Raw genomic sequence first — 24,050 nt, 5'->3', positions numbered from 1 at the left:
TAGCGGATTCTTACATTGAAGAAACACCGGCATATCAGCTCAAGTGACAGTTTTACTTTGAGTGAGAGATCAGTAGTTAGTCTCCCACTCGATGTAACACCGGCACATCAGCCGAAATGCCGATTTTATTTTCATAATACATAGTGAAACATAGAAGTAAAATGGTATTAAGGGTACTTATGCCGAATCAACTTACAGAGACATAGTTGTTCCTCCTCCAAGCACTTCTTCAAAACTGACGCAATGGCGGCTGTGTCGTTGTTTACTAGGAGAAGCGCGCCAAAATACCAACTATGCACAACGACACTAGCGATTGCTGCGTGATATTTTGAAACTAGAGATATGCCGACATTACCACAAGAAAGAGTAAAAAAAAAAAATGAATTTTTTGATGTAATAAAAAAAAAAATCGATTTTTGCAGATATGCCACTGTTAATTTCAAGCAGCGATATATATATATATATATATGTAAGATTTATTTTGTTTGAAGCAGAATGCAGTTTCGAAGACATTGAAGAGATTTTGAAATTTTTAAATTCGCTTTAATCCATCCCGGGAAGGTATAATTTATTTACAAGAAGGCGCGGACAAAGCACGTCCGCTCACCGCAACAGATTAGACAAGAAGTGGGGAAGAGCGAGAAATAAATTATCCCTCGTCTTATATAATATGAGATATTGATATGGAAAATATTTTTTTGCAGTGCTAATATATTATTAAGATTCTGATGGGGATTTCTGACGCATGTTAATCACAAGTAAGGGGTTGGTGAGTGTTGTCCTTTAAGTTTGATCCCATCTCTCGCTATCCAGATAGAAGCAAGCGCCTCTGCCCTCTTAGGGGTAGCACACCTTCCCGCGGTCTGGTTAGTTACGGAGGAAGCACTCCACCAATATCCGTGTGATTGGCATAGCAGAGAGCCTGGATTAAATTGCAACTCCAACTAAAGCCCTGTTCCAATGACCTGCGCACATCTGGAGACAGGCACACTTTCACCTCTCTTGTGGTTTCCCAGGGTTCTTTGATATCTATTCAGTTTACCGACAATTTACGGGAAACTTCGGACCGACGTTCACAGGCGAGGAGGGTCATACAATGGATCAGTTGGCAGATTTATGACCAAATCCGTAAGGCCACAGGCCGTCGGAAAGTGGTTTAAGTGTCTGTCTCCACCCGCGCCTCTGGGTTGCCAGATCCCGGGGATAATTTTGAGTTTCGCTCCAGCTGTTGGTAATACTGGTCAGTTCCAAAAGTGGCCTTCGTTTAGTTCACGGATCCGTGGGGACGGTATGCGGTTGGGACACCACCCCAGTCCCAGCTGTGAGCTGGACTGTATTTTCGTGAATTGTCGGTATGCTTTGGGTGGGGGGAGATCCGGCGCTTGAGGGGTCGACTCGAGAAGAGCCCTCGGTCGGTCCCTGAATGTGGTGTTAAATTCGAACTTGGGCAGCTTCGGTTGCAGGATCTTTGATCCGGCTCTCACCAGAGAATAATGACTACGGGTTAGAAGGATTAGGTCTAAGGGCCTTTGAAGTGTTCACGAGTGGACTTTTTCGGCTGATTCTGCGGGCCCGTTACGGCGGGTTGACTTCGTGGGCGAATGTTAGTATGGTTGGTCTACGGACCCTCCGGTTATACTGTTTGCCAACAGATTCTAAAACTCTCTGCGCTTTTACGCATGTGTTAGGGTGGATTTAATTCGGCAAAATGGGGGTGAGTGGAAAGGAGATGTTTATATTAACAATAAAGTAAATTCCGGAAATGCGTGCATCCTTACGTGTGTCACCCCTTTGTGAGATCGAATCGTCGAATAATGGTTTTCTCAGAATACTGAAACGAACAGTACAGTGCAAGACCTTAGTTGTTGGTCCATCGGGGGTGTTCCCGTCCTTTCTGCCCTATATGGTCCTCCAGAGCAATAAAACTGTAAAACGCAACGTGCTTGTTTAATGCAATTTGATTTGTGATTTTAGATTCAAAATTGTATATTTATATCAATTTTTTTTAACCAGCTGGGAAAAGAGAAGAAATCCAAAATGCTTACATTATTTTCTACGTAATATTACGCTTAATGCCTCGTAATGTTTAAATAAACAAAATTCGACGGAAGAACTCTCCCACCATTGCTTTCAAACCAAGCCCTGTTTGCATTTGTTCTTCACAGTACCAAATCATAAATTGAAGAAGAGAATACACAGAAGTTGCAAAAAACAGGAAATGAATTCAAATTTATAGGCTCCAATCAAAACGTACCTGAACTTTTGATCCAGATGGGTGATTTTCACTGGGGAAATAGACGACTTCTTGCACCTCTCCTTTAGGCCGGTCCGAGTTTTTTCCAAACACGACGCAATTGAGTGCAGTGGCAGGCGGCAGGGCAACGAAGGTGTCGCAGGATTGGGGGACTATGTTGGCACTTTTTGGCAGCTTATCTGGCATTTTGGCGGAGAATTCCTGCAAGAAAATAAACATCAGTTGCAGCATTTCCGAAATTTTGTTGAACTGTTACAAAGAAACGTGTCAAAACAAAAACCTGATTTGTTGTGGAAACATTTTCGTAACATTTGCCGCTGTGTTTCCATTAGTATTAAAAGTTCTTAAACTACGGGTCGTCACCCTAGACAGATTCATACTAGAAAATTTTGAGGTTGAGGAAGTTTGATAATGTGGGGGGGGGGAGAGTAGCTTCGTTTAGTTTAGTTATATTAACATCCTGTTTTAAAGCCCCACTGGGGCTTTTTTGGGACGGACTTCGTAATTTTGAACCGCAGTCAGATGACGAAGACGACACCTGAGCTGGCACCCCCTCTCCAAACTTCCACACCTCACTTGCGGGAGAACGTTTGGTCCGACGGATTTAACGTGCACCAGACCCGCTTACACGACGGTTCATCAGTGGAATCGGGTCTTGAACCTGAAATCCACCGGTTCTGAAGAAGAGATCTTGCCACGAAGCCGAGGCCCTAAAATTAGTGGGGGGAGGGAAGGATTATTACTTCCCAAGGAAAAATAAATATTGGTAATTCAAAATGATTTTTTTTCTTTTTTTTACTTTCTTGTATACGAAATATACAATGACCAGCTGTATTGGTCTCCCCAAAACTTCCTCGCACACTCTCTAATAAACTTGTCATGTCAGGGCACGCCTTACATGGCATTGGCGTGCAATAGTTAAGAAATATTAACTTTCTGCGTGAATTTAATATTTTTACAGAAGCTATCGTGCGAGCCTTGGAGAGTTATTTAGCATTTTAATCCCCGATGTGCATTTATAGTATCCAAAAATCGAATTTGTGTTTCTGACACTTTTTTCTCAAACAAATGAAATAAAAAAATTGACACAAAACTGCACCTGATATCACAAAATACCATGTCAAATTTGATATATTAAATCATAGCATTTTTCAATTATCGCGTTTACATGTTTCCGCAAGTACAGACCGACAGACACCCAACTCGTAGATGGATCTGGCTTAAATTTGTTATCTAAAGTGTCTATACTATAGATATTAAATCTGCCTACCAAATTTTATCTGTCTAGCTCTTTTTCGTTTTTAGTCATCCTTTTAACTTATATCCGAACAGCCGGGCTTCCTAAGAACAGATCTTACAGAAAATTAAATAGAAATCTGAAAATGTAGTGTAGAGTTCGTATACGAAATTTCAACCGTCTAGCTCAAAGTGTTTTTGAGTTATCTTTGTTGCATACAGACGAACATTTACCCAAAAATGTTTTTTATGAACTCAGAGAGGTTTAAGACGTGGAGATTCGTGCAATTCTCGAGTTTGACTTTTTTTTTTTTTTGACGATTGCTATATTTTCTTTTTACTTTTTATACTACAAAGTAAAAATATTATAATCGTTAAAAAAATGAACTTGAGATTGGTCGAATCTTCACATTTCAGACCCTCCAGTGTCCGAAAAATACAATTTTGTTATTATGTCTGTCTGTCTGTGACAAAGATAATTCAAGCATGCTTTGAGCTAGAAAGCCGACATTTAGCATGAGGTCTTAAGAGCAGGTTTATAGATTTCTGTCAAATTTTGAACGAAATCCATTTACAGAAAGTATGTATGCATGAGAGCAATCCTACACGATAATTACAAAATGCAAAGAGCTAAATGGATAAAATTTGGTGAACAATTTTGACACCTAAAATGTAGGTTCGAATCAAATGTAGAACCGTCTGTCGGTTTGTATCTGCTCACGCATTTAACCCTTTAAAGGGCCATTTTTGTCTAGTCATAGTATGTTAAAATATTTTTAGCCTTGAAATTATAATAAGGAAAGGGATTCATTCAGCTTATTGGATAAATTTAATTTGATTGATTAATTAATTTTTTTAATTAATAATTAAGTAACAAATCAAGGCACATCATTTTGTGTGATATAAAGAACTAAAGCATCTAAGTTTCTGTCTTTCTAAAAAAATGTGTCAGAACTGATGCCAACCTACATAAATTCATACAAAGATTGATAAATTTGGTGGGAAGCATACTGCCCACGGCCCTAGAAAGGGTTAAACCCGACAATTCAAAAATGCAACGGCTTTGATAAATGAAACTTGGTACAAACACTAAAATATAGATCTTTATCAAATTTTGAATCAAAACCGCCAAAAGATCGCCTGTCTATGGTTTTGTACATTTTCACGCATCTAAGCGCAATAATTCAAAAATGTATGAATTAGTTACTAACTAAAATTGTGTCAAATTCAGATATTAATTGGCTGAAAAAAAAAGCATCCAAAGGTGCATATTTGGTTTTTTTTAGTATATTACGTAGCATACAACTCTCCTATGCGGGACTCTGATAGTAAAAATCTGAGCATGCATGGCTCACACGATTTTGTCTAGGATCCAAAATTTCAAGAGGGAAGAAGTGAAATAACACCTTTATAAGGAAGTATGGACGAAAGTTTCCCAAGGTCTCTCTTCGCTGGATATTTTTATCCCGTTAACTATTGTTCATTATTTCTATTTAAATAATTGAAAAATATTAAAATGTTTGTGCGCTTTAGAAATCCATGCAATTGGGGATCATTACAAAACTGAATTTTTCCGAATTCAAACATTTATAAAATCTTGAGATCAAATTTTCTGACCTTCACATTTTTTTTCTATAAGACAAAGTTAAAAATTATTTTAGTAGAAATAATATCGAGTTATAAAATTCATAATTTAAACAACGCAAATGCAAAATGTCAATGGACAAGAAATTAATTAATTCTTTTGTCTTTGTAATTATACAAATAGAAAATAATTCTGGAATTGTTAATTTGAAGTGTTTCGATCCTTTTCGACTGAATAAAACTTTATTTCGTTACATAAAGCATCAGGCCCGTTATTTGGATAAGAATTATGTAACAGTAGCTCAAGGTCAGTTTCTGGAACGTGCCCAAAATAAAAAAAAGTCGGAGCGCTGACCTAATCAGCTTTTTGCGGGTTGCTTAAGAGGCACTCTAAGTACGGAGTTTTTATTTATTTTGTTTCCTCTCTCTCCCTCTTGTCTATTCTCTTTCTCTATATTCTGAGGTTAGCTTCAGAAATATAATCTGATTAGTTTCGCATCAAACTTTTGTCCTACTCCTTCAACATATGTTACAAAAGAATGGCACAAGGAAATATAAGGTTTCCAAGCTCCAGGCGAAATGAGTGTTGACAAGAAATCAATTAATCGTTTGAACTAAAAAATTTAAACCTTCAAAAACATGGGAACTACTCCTTTGACTTTGAGCCGCATTTGGATAACGAGTGAGACACCTCAAAAAAATCCCACCATTTCAAGGTTCTATGCGGTACCGGTAGAAAAATGGCGCAGTCATTATTTTGAAATTAATAACCAATTACAGAAAACAATCATTATATCGCAGAAAAGGATTAGATCAATGCTTTAATTTGTGAATAGTTAAGGTAATGGAATTATTTTAGCTTTTAAGAATTGGAATTGTGCACCGAGTTTATAGAGTGGATTAAAGACAAATTCACAGATAATCAACGTTTAAAATTTATTAAATCAGTGTAATTTTTTTTTTTTTTTCGAATTTCCCGCAATATTATGAGTTATGTTCTTAACAGAATCGTAAAGAAAATGGAATATGGATTTTGGATGTCATCCTTTCTAAAATTGGTATTTCAATATCCAGATGTGATATCGATTTTCGATTTTAATTATAATTTTATATGCTTAATTTCATTTGTCTAACTATTTGCATCTTTGAGTTATGGTATTTGTATGGACATGGACGAATGGACAGACTTGCCACCTTGTTCAAAATTTGATATAAATCTGTGAATTTGTCGAAAAAGCCATATTCGAAATTTTATATCTGCTTTTGAATTTTTATGCTTTAGAGACAAGCAGACATAATTCTAAATATGTGGTTTTCAGTGGTCTCAAACGGGGAGATATACCAAAATATCGAGTTTGTAATTTTTTGACGATTACAATACTTTTACTTTATATATTTCGAGTTTGTAATATACCAAAATATCGAGTTTGTAATTTTTTGACGATTACAATACTTTTACTTTATATATTTCGAGTTTGTAATTTTTTGACGATTACAATACTTTTACTTTATATATTTCGAGTTTGTAATATACCAAAATATCGAGTTTGTAATTTTTTGACGATTACAATACTTTCACTTTATATATTTCGAGTTTGTAATATACCAAAATATCGAATTTGTAATTTTTTGACGATTACAATACTTTCACTTTATATATTTCGAGTTTGTAATATACCAAAATATCGAGTTTGTAATTTTTTGACGATTACAATACTTTTACTTTATATATTTCGAGTTTGTAATATACCAAAATATCGAGTTTGTAATTTTTTGACGATTACAATACTTTTACTTTATATATTTCGAGTTTGTAATATACCAAAATATCGAGTTTGTAATTTTTTGACGATTACAATACTTTTACTTTATATATTTTGAGTTTGTAATATACCAAAATATCGAGTTTGTAATTTTTTGACGATTACAATACTTTCACTTTATATATTTCGAGTTTGTAATATACCAAAATATCGAGTTTGTAATTTTTTGACGATTACAATACTTTCACTTTATATATTTCGAGTTTGTAATATACCAAAATATCGAGTTTGCAATTTTTTGACGATTACAATACTTTTACTTTATATATTTCGCATACGAGAAAGTAATAAAGGATATATAACGCATAAATTTTACTACTTGAAAAGTATAAAATATACAATAAAAAATACTACTTTTCGAGCTTCCACGTTATACTAATAACCATTGAGGTCTGACTGCAGTCTGGACATCCATTACCAGCACGGTAGCAAATTAAAATATCCAGTAGTCGAGTTTTGTAAATATTTTAAATTGTTATATCATGATTTCTTACTGCTCGAATCGCAGTAATGAACAGAAAATATGTTTATAGTACAAACTGATGAAAATTCTTTATTTTCGATGATTATAGATACTTGAATATTTCAGTCAAGACTTCTTACTTTCTCGAATACATAGTATAGAATAGAGGAAATGCAGAAATTGTCAAAAAAATTCAAATTCGAGATTTTGACGAATCTCCGCATTTTAGATCTCTCCGAGTTCGAAACACACATTTTTGGAAAATACCCGCCTCTCTGTCTATTTGTGACAAAGATAACTGAAAGACGCTTTGAGCTAGATGGATGAAATTTGGTATATGGTCTTTACACCGACATTGCAGATTTTTACCAAATTTTGAGTAAAATCTGTTCAGAGGAAGTTCATCTGTCCAGCTGTTCGAATATAAATTAATACGATAATTACAAAACGAAGAGAGCTAGAGAGATAAGATTCAATGCACAAATTTGAAATCTACAGTGTAAACACCTGTCAAATTTTGAGCCAAATCCAACTGCGAGATGATTGTCTGTCAGTCTGTACTTTCAGAAATAAGTAAACGCAAAAATTTAAAAAAAAGCAATGACTTAAATATATCAAATTAGATATGGAATCTTGTAATTACAAGTGCATTTTATTTCAATCGGCTTTGAAAAACGTGTCTAAAGCACAAATTCGCTTTTCGTATATTTTTAATGGCATGCTAGGGAATAATCGCCAAATAACTCGCCAAGGATGACACGATAGATTCAGTAAAAATTCTAAATTCACGCCAAAAATACTTCGTAATAACTATATTATGCCAATGCCATGCAAGACGACCTCTAGGAAGACAACTTTATTACAAAGCATGCGAGAAAGTTTTGGGGCGAACACTCACGCTATTGTTTTGTCCTCTCCATTTTATTTATAGAAAAAAAAATATTTCTTTAGAAATGTTTTAGATGATATGGTAAAAAAGCTCAAAAGCTGTTCAGTGTCAAGATTGTTATTAACGATAGGCGCAAGATAAATAAATAAATTATTCTGAATAAAGTAATTCCGAAAGATGCCGTCAGAAACCATTCAATAAAATATACTAATAATATATGACAGTATCATCTTTCGCAGTAAGTTTGAATTCAGTGCCAGGCAGACAATAGAAGGTCTGAAATGCGCCCTATACAATAGTGTAAAACAATACGTGTCCTCAAGGTTATATATCGAAATACGTGAAATAGAGGTAAAGGAGTACACATTTTTCAGTTGAAATTTAATTCATTAGTTATTTCAAAACAATGAAAGCAGAAGGTGTCTCGACTTAAAAATGATCTTTTGTTGCACCTTTTCGATGGATCATAGCTTATTCTAAATGAAATAAGAATATTTTATCATGGATGATATTTTAAGGAAGTTCAAGGTCGTTTATGATACAGAGCGAATATTTACTGTGTCTCTAAAAATAAGACGTGGTCTAGCATTAACATTTTCCTCCAAATGATATATTACGACTCATCTTCAGGGGTTGTGATTTGGCTGTTCTGGTGCCAAAGAGAAACGTATTCGTCGTATGAAAACGTATTCTGTTGTTGTTTCTTATGACACTTGCCATGGACAAGCCCGCTGTTACGAGACAACAATTTTAAGCCGGTGGGGTAGCGTCTCTTGTTTTTTTAGCAGCGCCAACTAGGGCCAAGAGTACGACTTGACTACTCACGCATCACTCATTCGCTTGCACAACCCCTTTTTACAGGAGGACACATTCACACATCTCACAAATAGAACAATATAAGAACAACCATGCCCAAACCAGGACTCGAACCCAGGGCGCCCAGATAACGGGGAAGACGCGCTACCCCTATGCCAGGACGCCGGCAAACGTATTCTAAAAGTGCCCACTTAACAATTCTGGGCTGTTAAAAGCATGCATTGTGAAATTTCAAAGGGACATACTAAAGGCACAGAATAATATAATATGTTCTTTTAGCAGTAAGGAATTTTCGAACGCCATGACAATAACATTTATTTAATTATATTTAAAAAGGATCAAATAAATAATTTAAGTAAAATTAACCCAATCTTTACTACTAATAAAGATGAATGTGTGTTTTGTAGTTGCGTGTGTATATTCTGACGCTCTACAGGTCAGACCGTTTAGCCTACAGCTACTAAACTTGGTAATATATATTTTAGAAAATGAAAATGTGAGCCTCGGAGGAGGAATTTTTTGAAATTTTAATTAAAAATTAAACAAAATGTTGGTGTTTCCCCAATATAATTTCCAAAAATTGTTATTACAATACAAAAATAATTTTTTATATCTTTTTAAAATTCCAAAAATTATCTTTTCAATGATATTTATTCTCTGGAACTATAATTTAAGTTTCACTTTTTAATTATTTTCTAAAAATATTTTAAACATATTCCATATAAAATTATAAAATTTAACCCGAACGAGGACGTTATACATGCATAAAAAAAGTAGGGAAATACATAACACATTTAACAGAACGTTGAATGGTTTCTAAAAAAATATAAGTTATATGACTATCAAAGTTTAAAGCTTAAAAATTTTAGCTAAAAAATACCAGGTTCAATAAAATATTTATTAAAAAATTTTAGCGATCGTTAATCCAAGCGAGCAAGCTGGTCGCCAATGTCGGCTAATTTATAATAAACTAAAACAGTGGGAGAGCTCTGCCGAAAACTTTTTATCACACTCTAATACAGGTGCTATTTCTTAACTACCATTTAAAAGTTTAGATATTCAAAAAGGCCTTGAATGCTACGAGGGTCAAGATATTTCATTATCCAATTCCCATATATGACAAATATGCGCTCCGTAAAAAAGTAAAGAAAACTGGAACTTGTGTATTGATTGAATGGCATTGAAGAGCAACTATTTCGAAATATTGATATTCGGCATGAAGCTAAAGTCTTTACTAAATCTAGAGCGCAATCTTTGGCGACTTTTTTTCGGTTTTTAATCATTAACATTCGGTATTAGAAAATCGAACATGTATTTTGAATACTATTTTTCTGACCCAATGAAATTAAAATTTGGCAAGAACTAATGCAGTCACAAGACTACATGCCAGATTTCATTCATTTAAGTTTTTAAGTTATTGCGGAAACATAGACGACAGACGGCCAATCTCTTATTGGATTATGTTGAAAATTTTATAAAGATATGTATTTCAAAATTATCTTATTCACAGACATAAGGACGGACAGACGGACAGACAAGCATCCGTCAAAAAAATGTCTCTCACGGACATTTGAAACGTGGAAATTCATCAAAATCTCGAGATCCAATTTTTTTGACAATTATAATGCTTTTTTTTTCGTATGCTTCGTATATGAAAAAGTAATAGTCAATACAGATTAGGCTAGGGCTACTCTAATAATGTTGCTAAAAAGGAATGATTCTAAAGAAACGATATTTAAAAAAATATGACAAAAATTTAAGAACAAAAAAATAATAAAACTCAGAAATTAATATACAATATAAAAACAAGAATTGTTTACGAATAAAGAAAAAAAAGTAAAAAAGCAAACGATTTTTTTAAAGTCGTAAAAAAATATGCTTGCAACGTTAAAAGCAGCAAATGCACAACTGGATTCTCAATATGATCAGATTTAAATTGCCAAGCAAAATTAACGCATAGAACATGAATATGAGTTAGTCAATAAGAAAAGTTCAATACCAAAGACGTTGCATGGTACAATAAATAAATTTAATCAATCAATAATAAACAATGTTAGAGAAAGTTTAATTTTGCACAAAAATAGAAATAACATTATAAGAATTCGAAATAAAAAAAAAATCATACATAAATTCTTACATAATATTCATTTAGATTTTTTTTTTACCATTTCCATTCTAAATGCTATTAAATATAATTATTACCAAACCAATAAAAATCTTTCTTTAGACGTTAACATATTCAAAAAGTTTTTTGAACAATTAATGAGTTAATTTCTAAAAAAATACTAAAATAATAAAACTTTGATAGTAAATTCTTTTGATTTAACCCTAAACGTTACGTTGGCACGCTTCTTTTGCAATTGCTTTCAAAATCTATTGTCTAAAAAATAAATTCGTTTAAAATTATAAAATATGCACAATACCTTTTCCTTTGAATCCAGACAGTTTAAATTTTGGATTAAAAATCTGTCCCCCTGACAACCGACATCGAATTCAGAAAGAGATCACGTTCGTATAAATGTTTGTGCGAAAATGATGATTCATCGTCAAAACTTCTGGAACGAAATGCAGTCAAGCAAGACTTTACGGGCCGGGGCAAGTACCAAGCAGAGCGTAATGACTTTTATTTATTTATTACTTTCGGAAAAAAAAAAAAAAAAAGAAAAGAAAATGACAGATATTGGAGAAAAAAAATATTGTATAAGTTTTAATTGAAATTAGAGAGAGATACCAAGCGGCAGTGGTCACCCCATAATAATCTCGCATACTATCTAATAAACTTGGCATTCCAGAGAACTCCTTATATGGTACTAGCGTCCAATAGCTACGAAATATTAACTTTTGGAGTAAAATTTAGCATTTTTACTGAATCTACCGTCTTGTCTTTGGCAATTAATCCCTGGCATGCGTTAACAGTATCCGAAAATGGAATTCGTGTTTCTGACACGTTTTTCTCAAACAATAGAAATAAAAAAAATGACACAAAACTGCTTTTTTTGCCACAAAATACCATGGCAAATTTGATATATTTACATCATAGCATTTTTGAATTATCGCGTTTACATGTTTCTAAAAGTACAGACACTCAAACCGCCGATGGATTTGACTCAAAATTTGACAGATGTCTTCAATATAGATATTAAATCTTTGTACTGAATTTAATCCGTCAAGCTCTCGTCGTTTTGTAGTTATCCTGTTAATTTATATTCGAACAGCCGGGCAAACAGACTTCTTTAGAACAGATTTCACTTAAAATTTGATAGAAATCTGCAAATTTGGTGTAAAGACTGTATACCAAATCTCATTCCTCTAGCTCAAGGTATTTTTGTGTTATCTTTGTCGCAGACAGGCAGACGGACATTTTCCAAAAATGTTTTCAGAAACGTGGAGATTCGACAAGCCTCGAATTCGAATTTTTGGACCACTACTATACTTCCTCTATACTAAGTACATGAAAAAATTAAAAATGTATATATATATTCAAACTCAGAGTAGCAAATTTCAAATACATATTAAAGTTTGGAATTTTTAAATTTAATTACAAACAAAATTGCTGATTCAAAGATATATTCTTCAATAGAAATCCGATTTACACAGAAATTCGGATTTTAACAAACTAGGTCTAAAAAGGAGTACAACAAAATAAAATAATATTTAAGCTAAGCACCGAGATAGTTCTCCCTTCGACTTTCTCCTATATTAACACTTTACTCGGTAAATGATAGTACATCTCTCATAAGAACCAATGAAAACACAAGCTATTTCAGAGCAATCCTGCTAAATAAAGGTTTAACATGGTATGGCGCTTTTTGTAATTCATAGCAGAAAATCGAGCATGGATTTTGACTGGGGCCAAAATCTGATACAAATCTACGATATTGGTGATCCGACAGCATGGTGAATTTCGTTTGTCTAGGTCGTTGCATTCTCAAATTGTCACAAAAATTTAACACAAATTCATGATTTGAATAATAAATTTTTAGATTTAATTTCATCTGTCCAGTTTTGGCATTTTGAATTGTCATGGTCACGTGAATAAAAATTCTTATAAATAAATTTGATAAAAATTACAAATCTGACGCAAAAAAAAAAAAAAAAAAAAAAAAAACTCTCACACAAAAATTTCTTTGAGTACGATATTTCTATATTTTACCTTAGTTTTCAGAAAAGTGAAAAAATAGATTTAAGGATTATTTTTAATATTTAATATTTCCGGCAGTCAATACAAAATTTATAAATCATATATTATTTTTTTGGTATATAGCGAAATAATTTTAATTAGTGATAATAATTAAAATATATAATTCCAATAATATTAATTTTAATAAGTAGTATATGGCATTTTAAGGATAATAATTATGATAGTAAAATTTCAAGAAGAATACTGAAGTCGACACTTAATGTTAAAAGCTTTTTTTTTTAAAGTGCGAAATATTTTTTTCTTTTTATACTGATACCAATAAAGGTATTGCATTTTATACCAATAAAGTTATTGAGTAAATTATGGACTTTAAGAAATTATTCACTATTTAATGAGAACTACTGAAAAACTCGAGTTGTGAATTTATTTAAATAGAAAAAAATATTCTGGTAATTTTGAGGGGAAAATTTGAATTCGAATGAATCAAATTTAAATTATAAACGATATTTTAAAATAATGTTAATAGAAAAACTTAAGGGAATAAGAAAAAAAATTAAATTACTTATAAATTCCAATTAAAAAAAGATCGTTTCCAATTCCAATTAAAAAAAGCGTTTTGAATTTGGGCTTATTTAAGAAAACATTTGTATTTGTTCATTTATTTTATTTATGCACAGCTTTCAGCAACTATACCAGCCTTAATTACAAATCGGTCGTACAACTGTGATTTTAAAAAAAAGATCATCACCTTCCTCATTTCTCAATTCTGGTAACGACCCTGCCTCTACCGAATTATGTCAATGTCATTGTAATTAACACGACCAGATATGCGACGAAATGCAAGGTATGGGGAGTTGGAAGGCGGGGCTTCAAAGGTCACCATGCATAAAGTCGTCTGTCGATCCTTGACTCTAATTTTAGGTCAGTAAGAGCTGGCAGCCTTCCTACCAGAACCAAAGCTGAGTGTGATGAATGCCCTGGGGAGGGCGAAAAACAATTCCAGGAGAGAATTCCACTCACCGTCGCGTCGGCGGCAGCCAATATGCAAATGAATGATTGGAAATAAATAGTTACGATCGTTTTCGTTTGACTTCGTGATTTGTTTAACAGTGGGTACACAATGGCTGCGGAAAAGCAATAAAAACTTGTTATAAAATATTTGAAGTAACGATAGAACCAATAGTTAGAAGATGCCAAATTCAAAAACTATTTCACATAAAAATAAAATAAAAAATATTTTTTCCCTTTATTGTTTTTTTTAACAAATTTTTAAATGATGTTTCTCAACCAACGTTTTACTAAGTGATTTTCGCTCTTCTTTTTTTCTCCCCCTCCAGTGCATCTAAAACTGGTCATTTATGATTACTCTAAACCAAGCCAAATGGACTGGTGGCATTTCATACCACCACATTTTTAGTCAATCAATTTAGATTGGTCTTCTAGACCACTCTACGCCATCCCATTTGTAGTCTATCAATTTAGATTGGTCATTCTCGACAAATCTACGCCATCCCATTTTTAGCCCATCAATTTAGATTGGTCATTTTCGACCACTCTACGCCATTCCATTTGTAGTCCATCAATTTTAGATTGGCCATTCTCTACCGCTCTACGCCATACCATTTTTAGCCCATCAATTTAGATTGGTCATTCTCGACCACTCCACGCCATCCCATTTTTAGCCCATCAATTTAGATTGGTCATTCTCGACCACTCCACGCTATCCCATTTGTAGTCAATCAATTTAGATTGGCAATTCTCGACCACTCTACGCCATTCCATTTTTACCCATCAATTTAGATTGGTCATGCTCGACGATTCCACGACAACTTCACTACAATCTCATCGGTGACTGTCTTGCCAGATTACATTGCAACTCTCTACCAATCCGCATTCACCAGTTTCTATTCTAAATGGCATGATTGGCAATTAGTGCGAGTTGTATGTCTAAACCTCCTCTTCACCACGCCAATACTGAAAAATTTCGCCCTCATGATCATTTTTAAAATGCCACTGTGAACGTCAAGATTAACAATGAATGTCTGTAAAATAACAGATGGCTAATTCACGTTATATGCCTTTCGATTCGTTAGTATTTCTTCTCCTTTTTTAAAATCTATACACTTTTAGAAAGTGTCTGAAGTTAAATAAAACATTTAACTGAAACTAACTTTCAGTAATATTAATCATAGGGAACCAACTGCTCATCAAAAACGGCTAAATAGAAATATCGAAAGATCACTGGAAGTACAACTTCACATCATTTCCTATTAATATACAGCATTCTGTGTGGCTGTGGCGAGCTGATGATAAGACCTCGGCTTTGGGACAAGAGGATTCCAGGTTCGAGACCCGATTCCACTGAAGAACCGCCGTGCAAGCGGGTCAAGTACACTTTAAACTCTTCAGGACCAAATCCCCTCAGGCGGGAATGCAAATTTAGAGAGGGAGTGCCAGCTCAGATGTCATCCTCGTTATCTGAGCCCGATTCAAAATTACGAGATCCGTCCCGAAAAGCCTTAACATTGTTTTAAACTGGGACGTTAAAATAACTAAAATAAGCTGCAGCATTCTGCATTTCAAAGCAAGAAATAAACTATAGCAGAATTGATATTATTCTGAACACAGTTTAGCAATTAAGGACGAATGTTTTTAGCCGATTCAGCGAGACTTAATGTGGACAACCCTTTCCTTCAGGAAAACCAAGAAATGCTGGTTTTTACTCACGCATGTCATTAAGGAATCTTCTAACCCGCAACAATGTGAAGTACCAAAATAACTTGTGTTTAGAATTTCAATGGATTTAAAAACGTGTTTTCATAAATATGCGGCAATCGGTGTAATGATTTATGAGCACGCATGATGACTTAACCAATAGGAAAGGGCTCATGAGAGCAGTCAGACGCGTTTTATTTTTTAAGTAAGGTAACTAACTGATGATTTTGACTCCACGTGCTTTTCGTGTAGCTAGTGGAGTTTCTACAGGGCGGCAGGTTATTAAACTATTATGACGTCAGTTAAAGTGCATAGTTTGCTGTATCACATTTGTGGCCGGTCGCATAAATATAATGTGGCGTGACCGGGAAGATGCCAACGGTCAGTCATACCTTCAGGGGTCCTGACCGAGGTGTTATCAAAGTACACGAGCATTGCTCTTGCTCTGTCCTTCAGAAGTGGATTAATATGAAACGTATTAAATAAATATTAAATTATTATATAAATATTAAATGAAATACATTCGAACTTTTAAATAATAAAATTAAAGATGCAGAAAAAAAAATCGACACAAAGAAATTCCAACATCAAGATAAAGGAACTCGACCAATCTATTGTGGATATGAGTTAATTGTTCGATATATAGAACATTCAATATACAGAAATACATACCGTAAATTTTGCATCATTTTACTACTGAGAAGCAACTATATATAGTAAATATTTTGTATAGTGTAGATTATGAATTAAAATTAACAAAGACTTTTTTTAAAATGCACACACATATAAAAGAAAATTAAAAGATGTTGATAGTGCATGCCATAATTCATGTTTTGAGGCACTTTTATTGTTTATTTCACTTTCTAGTTCTTCGTTATGTTGCACTTTTCAATCATTCGTTCTAAAGATTTTCGTTTGCAGACCAAGTTCCTATAATAAATCTAATGCTCAAATGAATTTCAAATAAAAAGCTCCCTCTAAATAAGAAAATGGATCCATAGAAGAGGAAGCTAGGAATAATACACAACTGTCCAATAAATTTTTATTGCTTTTTCAAAAATGATTTTTAATCCTCTGAGAATTTCTATTGCAGTACGAATCAGTAAGAAAGGTTTCAACTTCTTTCTTCTGTTTCTTAATAATAAAAATAAATTCAGTGAGTTTGGGATCCCTAAATTTTATACACTGCTTTGAAAACACCTGAAAATTGGCATATGACATTGTTCCCATGCTTGGAAATAATTATCAATGCCAGCAATTACTTGACTTACAAAAGGAAATCATATATCGACTACTCCGGCTGCCTTGAAGCCCACTGAATGACCGCACAGCTGCAAAATCATTCGTAGGAATAAAAGTTGGGTTCTAAAGGTCGTCACCGGCCATGGTACAACTTTTCCCGAGGGAAGCACGTCCCGTCATCGGTAAGGGGTAGAAGACACCACACCATTTTTGTATCAAAGGGTGGCGAGAACCAACCACCAAAACGGAAAATTCTAGTTCTCATATCTGAGGTGCTCCCCGTAGATCCTTACGAAAGGAAATAAGTTTCTTGTGAGATATTGAATAATAGATATTAATCTCGGATCGTTTTGAAATTCAATACCGCAGATTAGATATCCGTCGAAGAAAAAAGAAGGTGGCGCAGAACAGATGCCTAACGTCATAAAGACAGCACTGAATTTATCCTTTCCCTTATTCCGTTTTTATATAGTGTTTTTGAAATAAACATTTTTTTAAAGATTTTTTTTTTTTTTTTTTTTGCCGCCCATATAATTTTAGACCTTTTTGATTTGACCCGTATAAGCATGGAGTTTGAAAAAGGCGCATGCGTTAAAAAAACGAATAACTATTTCTTAATAAAATTCAAGTCCTTTAAATAAACTAAATTAAATCTGCAAATATTTACATTGCGAATTCATAATATCATTTTCTATATAAAAATTTAACGTTCTAAAAATATTTTAAAAATTAATCGTTTTCGTTACCTCCAATCTCGTAAAGAAGTTGTTATGGGAAAATACCGGTGAATTATATGATGAAAATTCGAACAGTTTCAAAAAAGGATAACGACACATGAAAACATGAACAAGGAAAACAAGAATAAGTGTGACCGAAGCATATAAAAGAACAACAATTGCAGTAAATAGCAGAAGAAAAGAAGTAAATTGCTATTTAAAAAACGGAATAGCATAAAACTCTTGAAACAGAATTCAACTACACTCTCTCTCTACTTGGCTCACTCGACTACTGATTAACTACAGCTTTGTTTCTCGGCTTTTTATAATTTAGAGCAAAGAAACTTCTAAAAGGATATTGTATCTTTGCTCCTAACCGAGATATCACCAAGATTTTCAAATGTTCTTTGTTCTTCAATTTAATCGCCAACTGTTCGCCAAAGCCGGAAGTCAATGTCTCCGTATCCATTCAGCAGCCATTAAATTTATGTAAAACTATTTTGTTTACTAGGAGACTTGGTATACAGGAAAGCAATATTATAAATTTATAACGGTATATCCAGCTTTCAGTTGAGCTGGCTCTTCAGACTCCTGCTACATATGTTCAGCTATGTGTGTACGTATTATACGCATGACCTGAAACATTAAAAAAAAGTTGACGGCGATTTTTTTTTATTGACAATTTTTAGGAGGAAAATGTTTGTTTTTAATTGCAAAACAGATGTTTGATAAAAAAAAAAATTCTGTTTAATAAATCCGTACCGAGTTTTGTAATACGGATTTGAACAAAACGATTCACGTCATTATTTATAATTGCACATTCGTTCAAGGAAAAGCATTGTGTTGGGATAATTATGATGATATTGAAAGAGACAGGTGTCAAAAGGATGAAAAAAATCAGATTTCATAAATTCTTTATTGAAAAGGCTCTGGTGAAGTTTCTGTAGAAAATGTCCGCTTGGCTGAAACGGGTAGAGAGAGAGAAAACGCGGGGGGGGGGGGAATACAAAAAAAAAAGTGCATAATACAAAGAAGACTTTTTCTTAAAATAAAAGTTATGCATGCGAAATTCAAATGTAAGCTTCAAGTTATTGACTTGAAACCATTCTAATGATAAACAAATATTAAACTAATTTTTAAAACAAAGTATCGTAGCAATAATAAAAAGTATTTACTATCAATAAAAATCTACTTGGAATGATTGAAATTACGTGAAAAATGAAACCATTAATATAATTTCGAATTAATTAAATAATTAAAATTTAAGCTACAGAACTAGAAGCTTAACTATAAACTGGTATTCATTCGGTTGAATTGAATAATTTAGAATTAACAAACAATAATGAGATATATCGCAAATCAAAATACAGCTTGAAGAGTGTCAAAATCTTATAAATATTTTAGTTCATCATAAATCCAAGAATAAAGTTCAAATCCATAAAAAAAAATCACGGCACCTTCAAATTATATTTTCCTACATGCCATTTACAATAGCTTTCAAGAATGGAACAGAAATCTTCTTCAATATACTTATGGCCAAACATACTAAAACTAGAGGGAGTAGTCTCCACAAAATGTTCTCGCACTTTTTTAATAAAAGCGTTGTCTCAGAGAGACCATGGAAACGGCATACAACAGATACGAAATATTAGTATTTGGCGTGAACTTAGCATTTTTACTGAATCTATCATGGGATCCTTGGCGAGTTTTTTGGTGATTACTCGCCAATAATAGTGTACGAAAATTTGTTTTGCGTTTTAAACGCGTTTTTCCATACATATCGAAACAAAAATTTGACATAGAATTACATTGGTAGTCACAAAATCTCATACCAAATTTGATACATTTAAGCCATTGTGTTTTTGAGCTATCGTGTTTACATGCTTTTAAAAGTACAGACCGATGGAGAGTCAACCCACAGTTGGATTTGGCTCAAATTTTGACAGTTGCCTTCACTATAGATGCTAAATCTGTGTACCGAATCTTATATATCTAGCTCTCTTCGTTTTTTAGTTATTGTACTAATTTGTATTCGAACAGAAGGACCTCTGAACAGATTTTGCTTATAATTTGACATAAATATGGAAATTTGCTGCAAAGACCGTATACTAAATTTCATCTGTCTAGCTCAAAGCGTTTTTGAGTTATCTTTGTCACAGACAGACAGACGGGCAGGAACTCAGGAAGGTCTAAAACGTGGAGATTCGTAAAAATCTGCAGTTCGAATTTTTTGACGATCACTATACTTTGTCTATACTAACTATAGGAAAAACTAAAAATCTCATCTTAAAATTAGTGAAAAATCACCTAACGTCCACTCGAGGCCGCGGTGGCCTGGTGGGAAGGTCTCGGCTTGTGAGCCGTAGGGTTTCAGGTTCGAGACCCGATTCCACCGAAGAGCCGTCGTGTAAGGGGGTCTGTTGCACGTTAAATCCGTCATGCCAAACGTCCTCCCGTTGGTGTGATGTGGTGTGGAAAGGGGTGTGCCAGCTCAGGTGTCGTCCTCGTCATCTGACCGCGGTTCAAAATGACGAGGTCCGTCCCAAAATAGCCCTAGTGTTTCTTTACAACGGGACGTTAATATAACTAAACTAAACCTAACGTCCACTCGTCCATCTTCCCAGTCTATTTCACCCACTCCCCCTTCTTTTCCGCGATAAAAAGATCAAATAAACACAAAATTTTATTTTTCATTGATTAAATCACATTTCCTTTTTACCACTTTGCGTGATAGCATTCATACTTTTGACTCAGTTTTTCCTCACTCTTTAATGGGGAAATGAAACGAAACTTGGAAATTCCCGTGTCGAATATTATTCTGCAACCTGTTCAGACTCTGGCTGCAAGCAAGTCGAAAAGTGCTAAAAAAGTGTCAGAGGAAGTTCCTCAACAAAACGGGCATGAATAACGAATGCCAGAGCTTTTAATACAGTGTGACGTTTTCTCGCCATTTGGAACTTATCCAAGTAAATCAGTCGAAGTCAAACCGTGCATGAAATGACGTCAACTTAAACACCGTTTTTTTAGTAACGAAAACGCTGAGCAAATCATTAAGTCGGAAAAGGAGGGAAAAGGCAAAGGGCGATGTATTTTCATTTCGAAAAAAATTAGCGAGCTGCCGTGTTCTCAACTAATTGCTCAGAACAGGCAGTAACATTCTTCAGAACGGTCAATCAGATGCATACTCACATAAAATAGTGCCCAAGGCAAATACTGAAACAGCGCTCCTTTTCCCTTTAAAATAACCTGTACGTCATATTTTTTGCTGAAATTTCGTATAAAATTATCTTTTACTCATATCACTGACTTCATGCTTCTTCAGATCTTTTAAGTACAATTTTAAGTTTTTTTTAAAAATCTTCGCTATTTTTTTTTTTGTTTCATCACTTAAAATTGTTTTAACCATTGTCCTCATTCAGTTGTTTTAACCCTCTGCTCTCGGATGGTGACTCTTACTCAGCAATCAAGACAGAACATCATTCTGATCTTGTATTTGCTTTTTTTTTTTTTTTTTTTTTTTTTTTGTAATTGTTGTTTCTTATGGCACTTATCATAGACAAGCCCAATTACGAAGTCAGCGATTTTAAGCCGAGACAGCGTCTCTTTTTTTCAGTAGCGCCATCTAGGGCCAAATGTACGGCGTTATGGGGCGAACATCTTTCATACATTTCAATCACTCACCCACAGATCGTAATATAAATATTCGCTTGCACAACCCCTTTTTACAGCAGGGTTCTTCGACACATTTTACAGATAGAACACAGGTTAGAGAACAACCATGCCCGAACCAGGACTCGAACACCTGATGCCCGGATTACGGGGAAGACAAGTTACGCCTAGGCCAGATCACCGGCTTATTTTTTAAAAAATTTTATTTGTTAAAAATAGCTACAAAATGGTAAGAAGATGTGGAAAATAATTTGAGAAAATATAAATTAATACATTTATATATAAATATTTATTTTCGGAGCAATGAATAAGTTCTTGTTTTATGTGAATAAATAAGCATCGAATTAGTTTTCCGAGCACAAAGGGTTAACGCCTGGAATTTGCTAAATTCATTGTTATTTCGTTATGCTTTATATAATTTTATTACTGTTTTTGTGCTTTTATAAGTATGTTTTGAATAATTAATAAAGCTTCCTTCATCTTTTGTCTGGCGCAATATCGCCAAATATGGTTCTTGCGCCATAAAATCTCACAAATGCCTCCCTTTAAAAATTACAATTCCCCTATGTCCCCCTTTCTCTGAAAGTTCATTCCGGGAAGCTTAAAGATTAAAATCTTAATGAAACCTAAATATATAAACCGTTTTTCAACTTATATGATTTGTATGCTCTAAATTTGGTTAATTTTTTAATGCTGTTTAACTAATTCAGTTATTGCACAAATTTAATTTTCTGTACTCCGAAAGCATAAGTTATTATAAGCAATCTGGAATTAAATGAGAACATTTTAAATAGATGCAAGCAAGCACGCACGCACACATTTTTATTAGTAGTATAAATGGGATCATTATTAAAGATCACAACTGAATAGATAAGTTATATAAGCTTTCAACTAGTAGTAATTTTATCGAAATGTGATTGTTAAAAGCCATAAACAACTATATGACTCATCTGAGTCTCGTCAGTTGGTAGTAATTTATCTGAAATGAGACCGTTATTAAAAGCCACAGCCAACTAGATGATTCATTTGGGCCTCATCAGTTGGTAGTAATTTATCTCAAAAGCCACAGAACAGAATGCCGTCTCAACCCCAACCCCCTGTATCCATAACTATTCTAGACACTGAACGATTTGATGGGATATTACAGGAATTTTATTAAATACGAAAACACTTACAGTAGAAAAAACAAAAGTAACTATATACAGAATTTACAAACATATAAGAAATGATAATAAAATGAAACCGCTTACAAAGATTTTTCACAATGAAATATTATAGAAAAATTGTTTGGAATAAAAACACATACATACAAAGAGTATTATTAATTTGAACTAAAGTTGAATGCAATCGCAAAATGAATATGTCCTGCGTGCTTTACAATTAATTAAGTTAACGATTCAGGCCCTTATATTAAACTTTTTAAAAAATCGAACAAAATGATATTTTAAAAATATGAGACAGAGTTCAAATTTTTTAGCATTATTAACCCTTTCAAGGGCCGTGGGAAATATGCTTCCCACCAAATTTATCAATCTTTGTATGGAATTATGTAGGTTGGCATAAGTTCTGACACATTTTTTTAGTAAGTCAGAAATTTAGATGCTTCAGTTCTTTATCTCACACAAAATGATGTGTCTTGATTTGTTACTTAATTATTGATTAACCAAATTAATTAATTAATCAAACATAATAACATTTTAACATAATATGACCAGAAAAAAAACGACCCTTTAAAGGATTAAGCAGGAAATTAACTTTCAATAATTTCGCATTTAGTTTGAGTTCGTTCACAGGTTTTAAAGGAATGTATTTTTTGTGTTCGGCTTCATTTGACTGGAATCACTTTGATATTTTTAAGAATCTAAAGAACAAGAGTAAAAGAGAACAATACATTTCTCTTAAATAAAACAAACCGATTCCTCTATTTCGCTTCCCTAGCGATAGTGTCGAGGGCACATGTCCTTCCTGTCCTACACTAGTTACGCCACTGCGGTCAACCTAATGTAAACAGGAAGTTGAAATGGACAATGAGGCAACAAACCGAGCAGAAACTATCTGCTCAGCAAGTGATCTTTACAAAAAATTTGTAGTTTCTATGCTATTGTGAACGAAAAAATCCACAGTCAATCTGCCTATCTGGCTATCCGAATACAAGTGAACAAGATAAACGTGAAAAGCAAGATGGAAAAATTTAGAATACAATTTTACCATCTATTATGTAGATCATTATGAAATTTGTAATCAAATCCGTCTATGAATCTATATTGACCGTAGGTATTTTTTTTTTTACTGTATTTTGTACTTTTGCATAATGCAAATGTTGTAGCTCACAATACAACTAAAATAAATGAAATTTTGAATGTGAAATTAAAATTCTAGTACAGCTCAAAATTGTAGTTTCAATTGACCGAAAAATGCAAGCGTAGGGTGTAAGAATTAGAACTCATATTATAGAGTACGCAAAAATATTTTCAAAATACTATCCCCACTGGTTCCCATAAC

General features: G+C 33.6%; 1 protein-coding gene across 2 annotated transcripts in view; it reads right to left on the bottom strand.

Moving 5' to 3' along the window:
- Positions 1 to 24,050, bottom strand: part of LOC129956907 (secernin-2-like) — an 89,269-nt gene that overhangs the window by 15,907 nt on the left and 49,312 nt on the right. For both annotated transcript variants that reach the window (XM_056068923.1, XM_056068922.1), the window contains exon 2: positions 2,255 to 2,455. In XM_056068923.1, coding sequence (XP_055924898.1) covers positions 2,255 to 2,440 — 186 coding nt within the window. In that variant the 5' untranslated portion in view covers positions 2,441 to 2,455. The remainder of the gene's footprint in view (positions 1 to 2,254; positions 2,456 to 24,050) is intronic.

Source organism: Argiope bruennichi, chromosome 11 (assembly GCF_947563725.1).
Source record: "Argiope bruennichi chromosome 11, qqArgBrue1.1, whole genome shotgun sequence".
Classification (NCBI taxonomy): domain Eukaryota; kingdom Metazoa; phylum Arthropoda; class Arachnida; order Araneae; family Araneidae; genus Argiope; species Argiope bruennichi.
The sequence above is the reverse complement of the archived record's forward strand: the minus strand, read 5'-3'. Positions and strand labels throughout refer to the sequence as shown.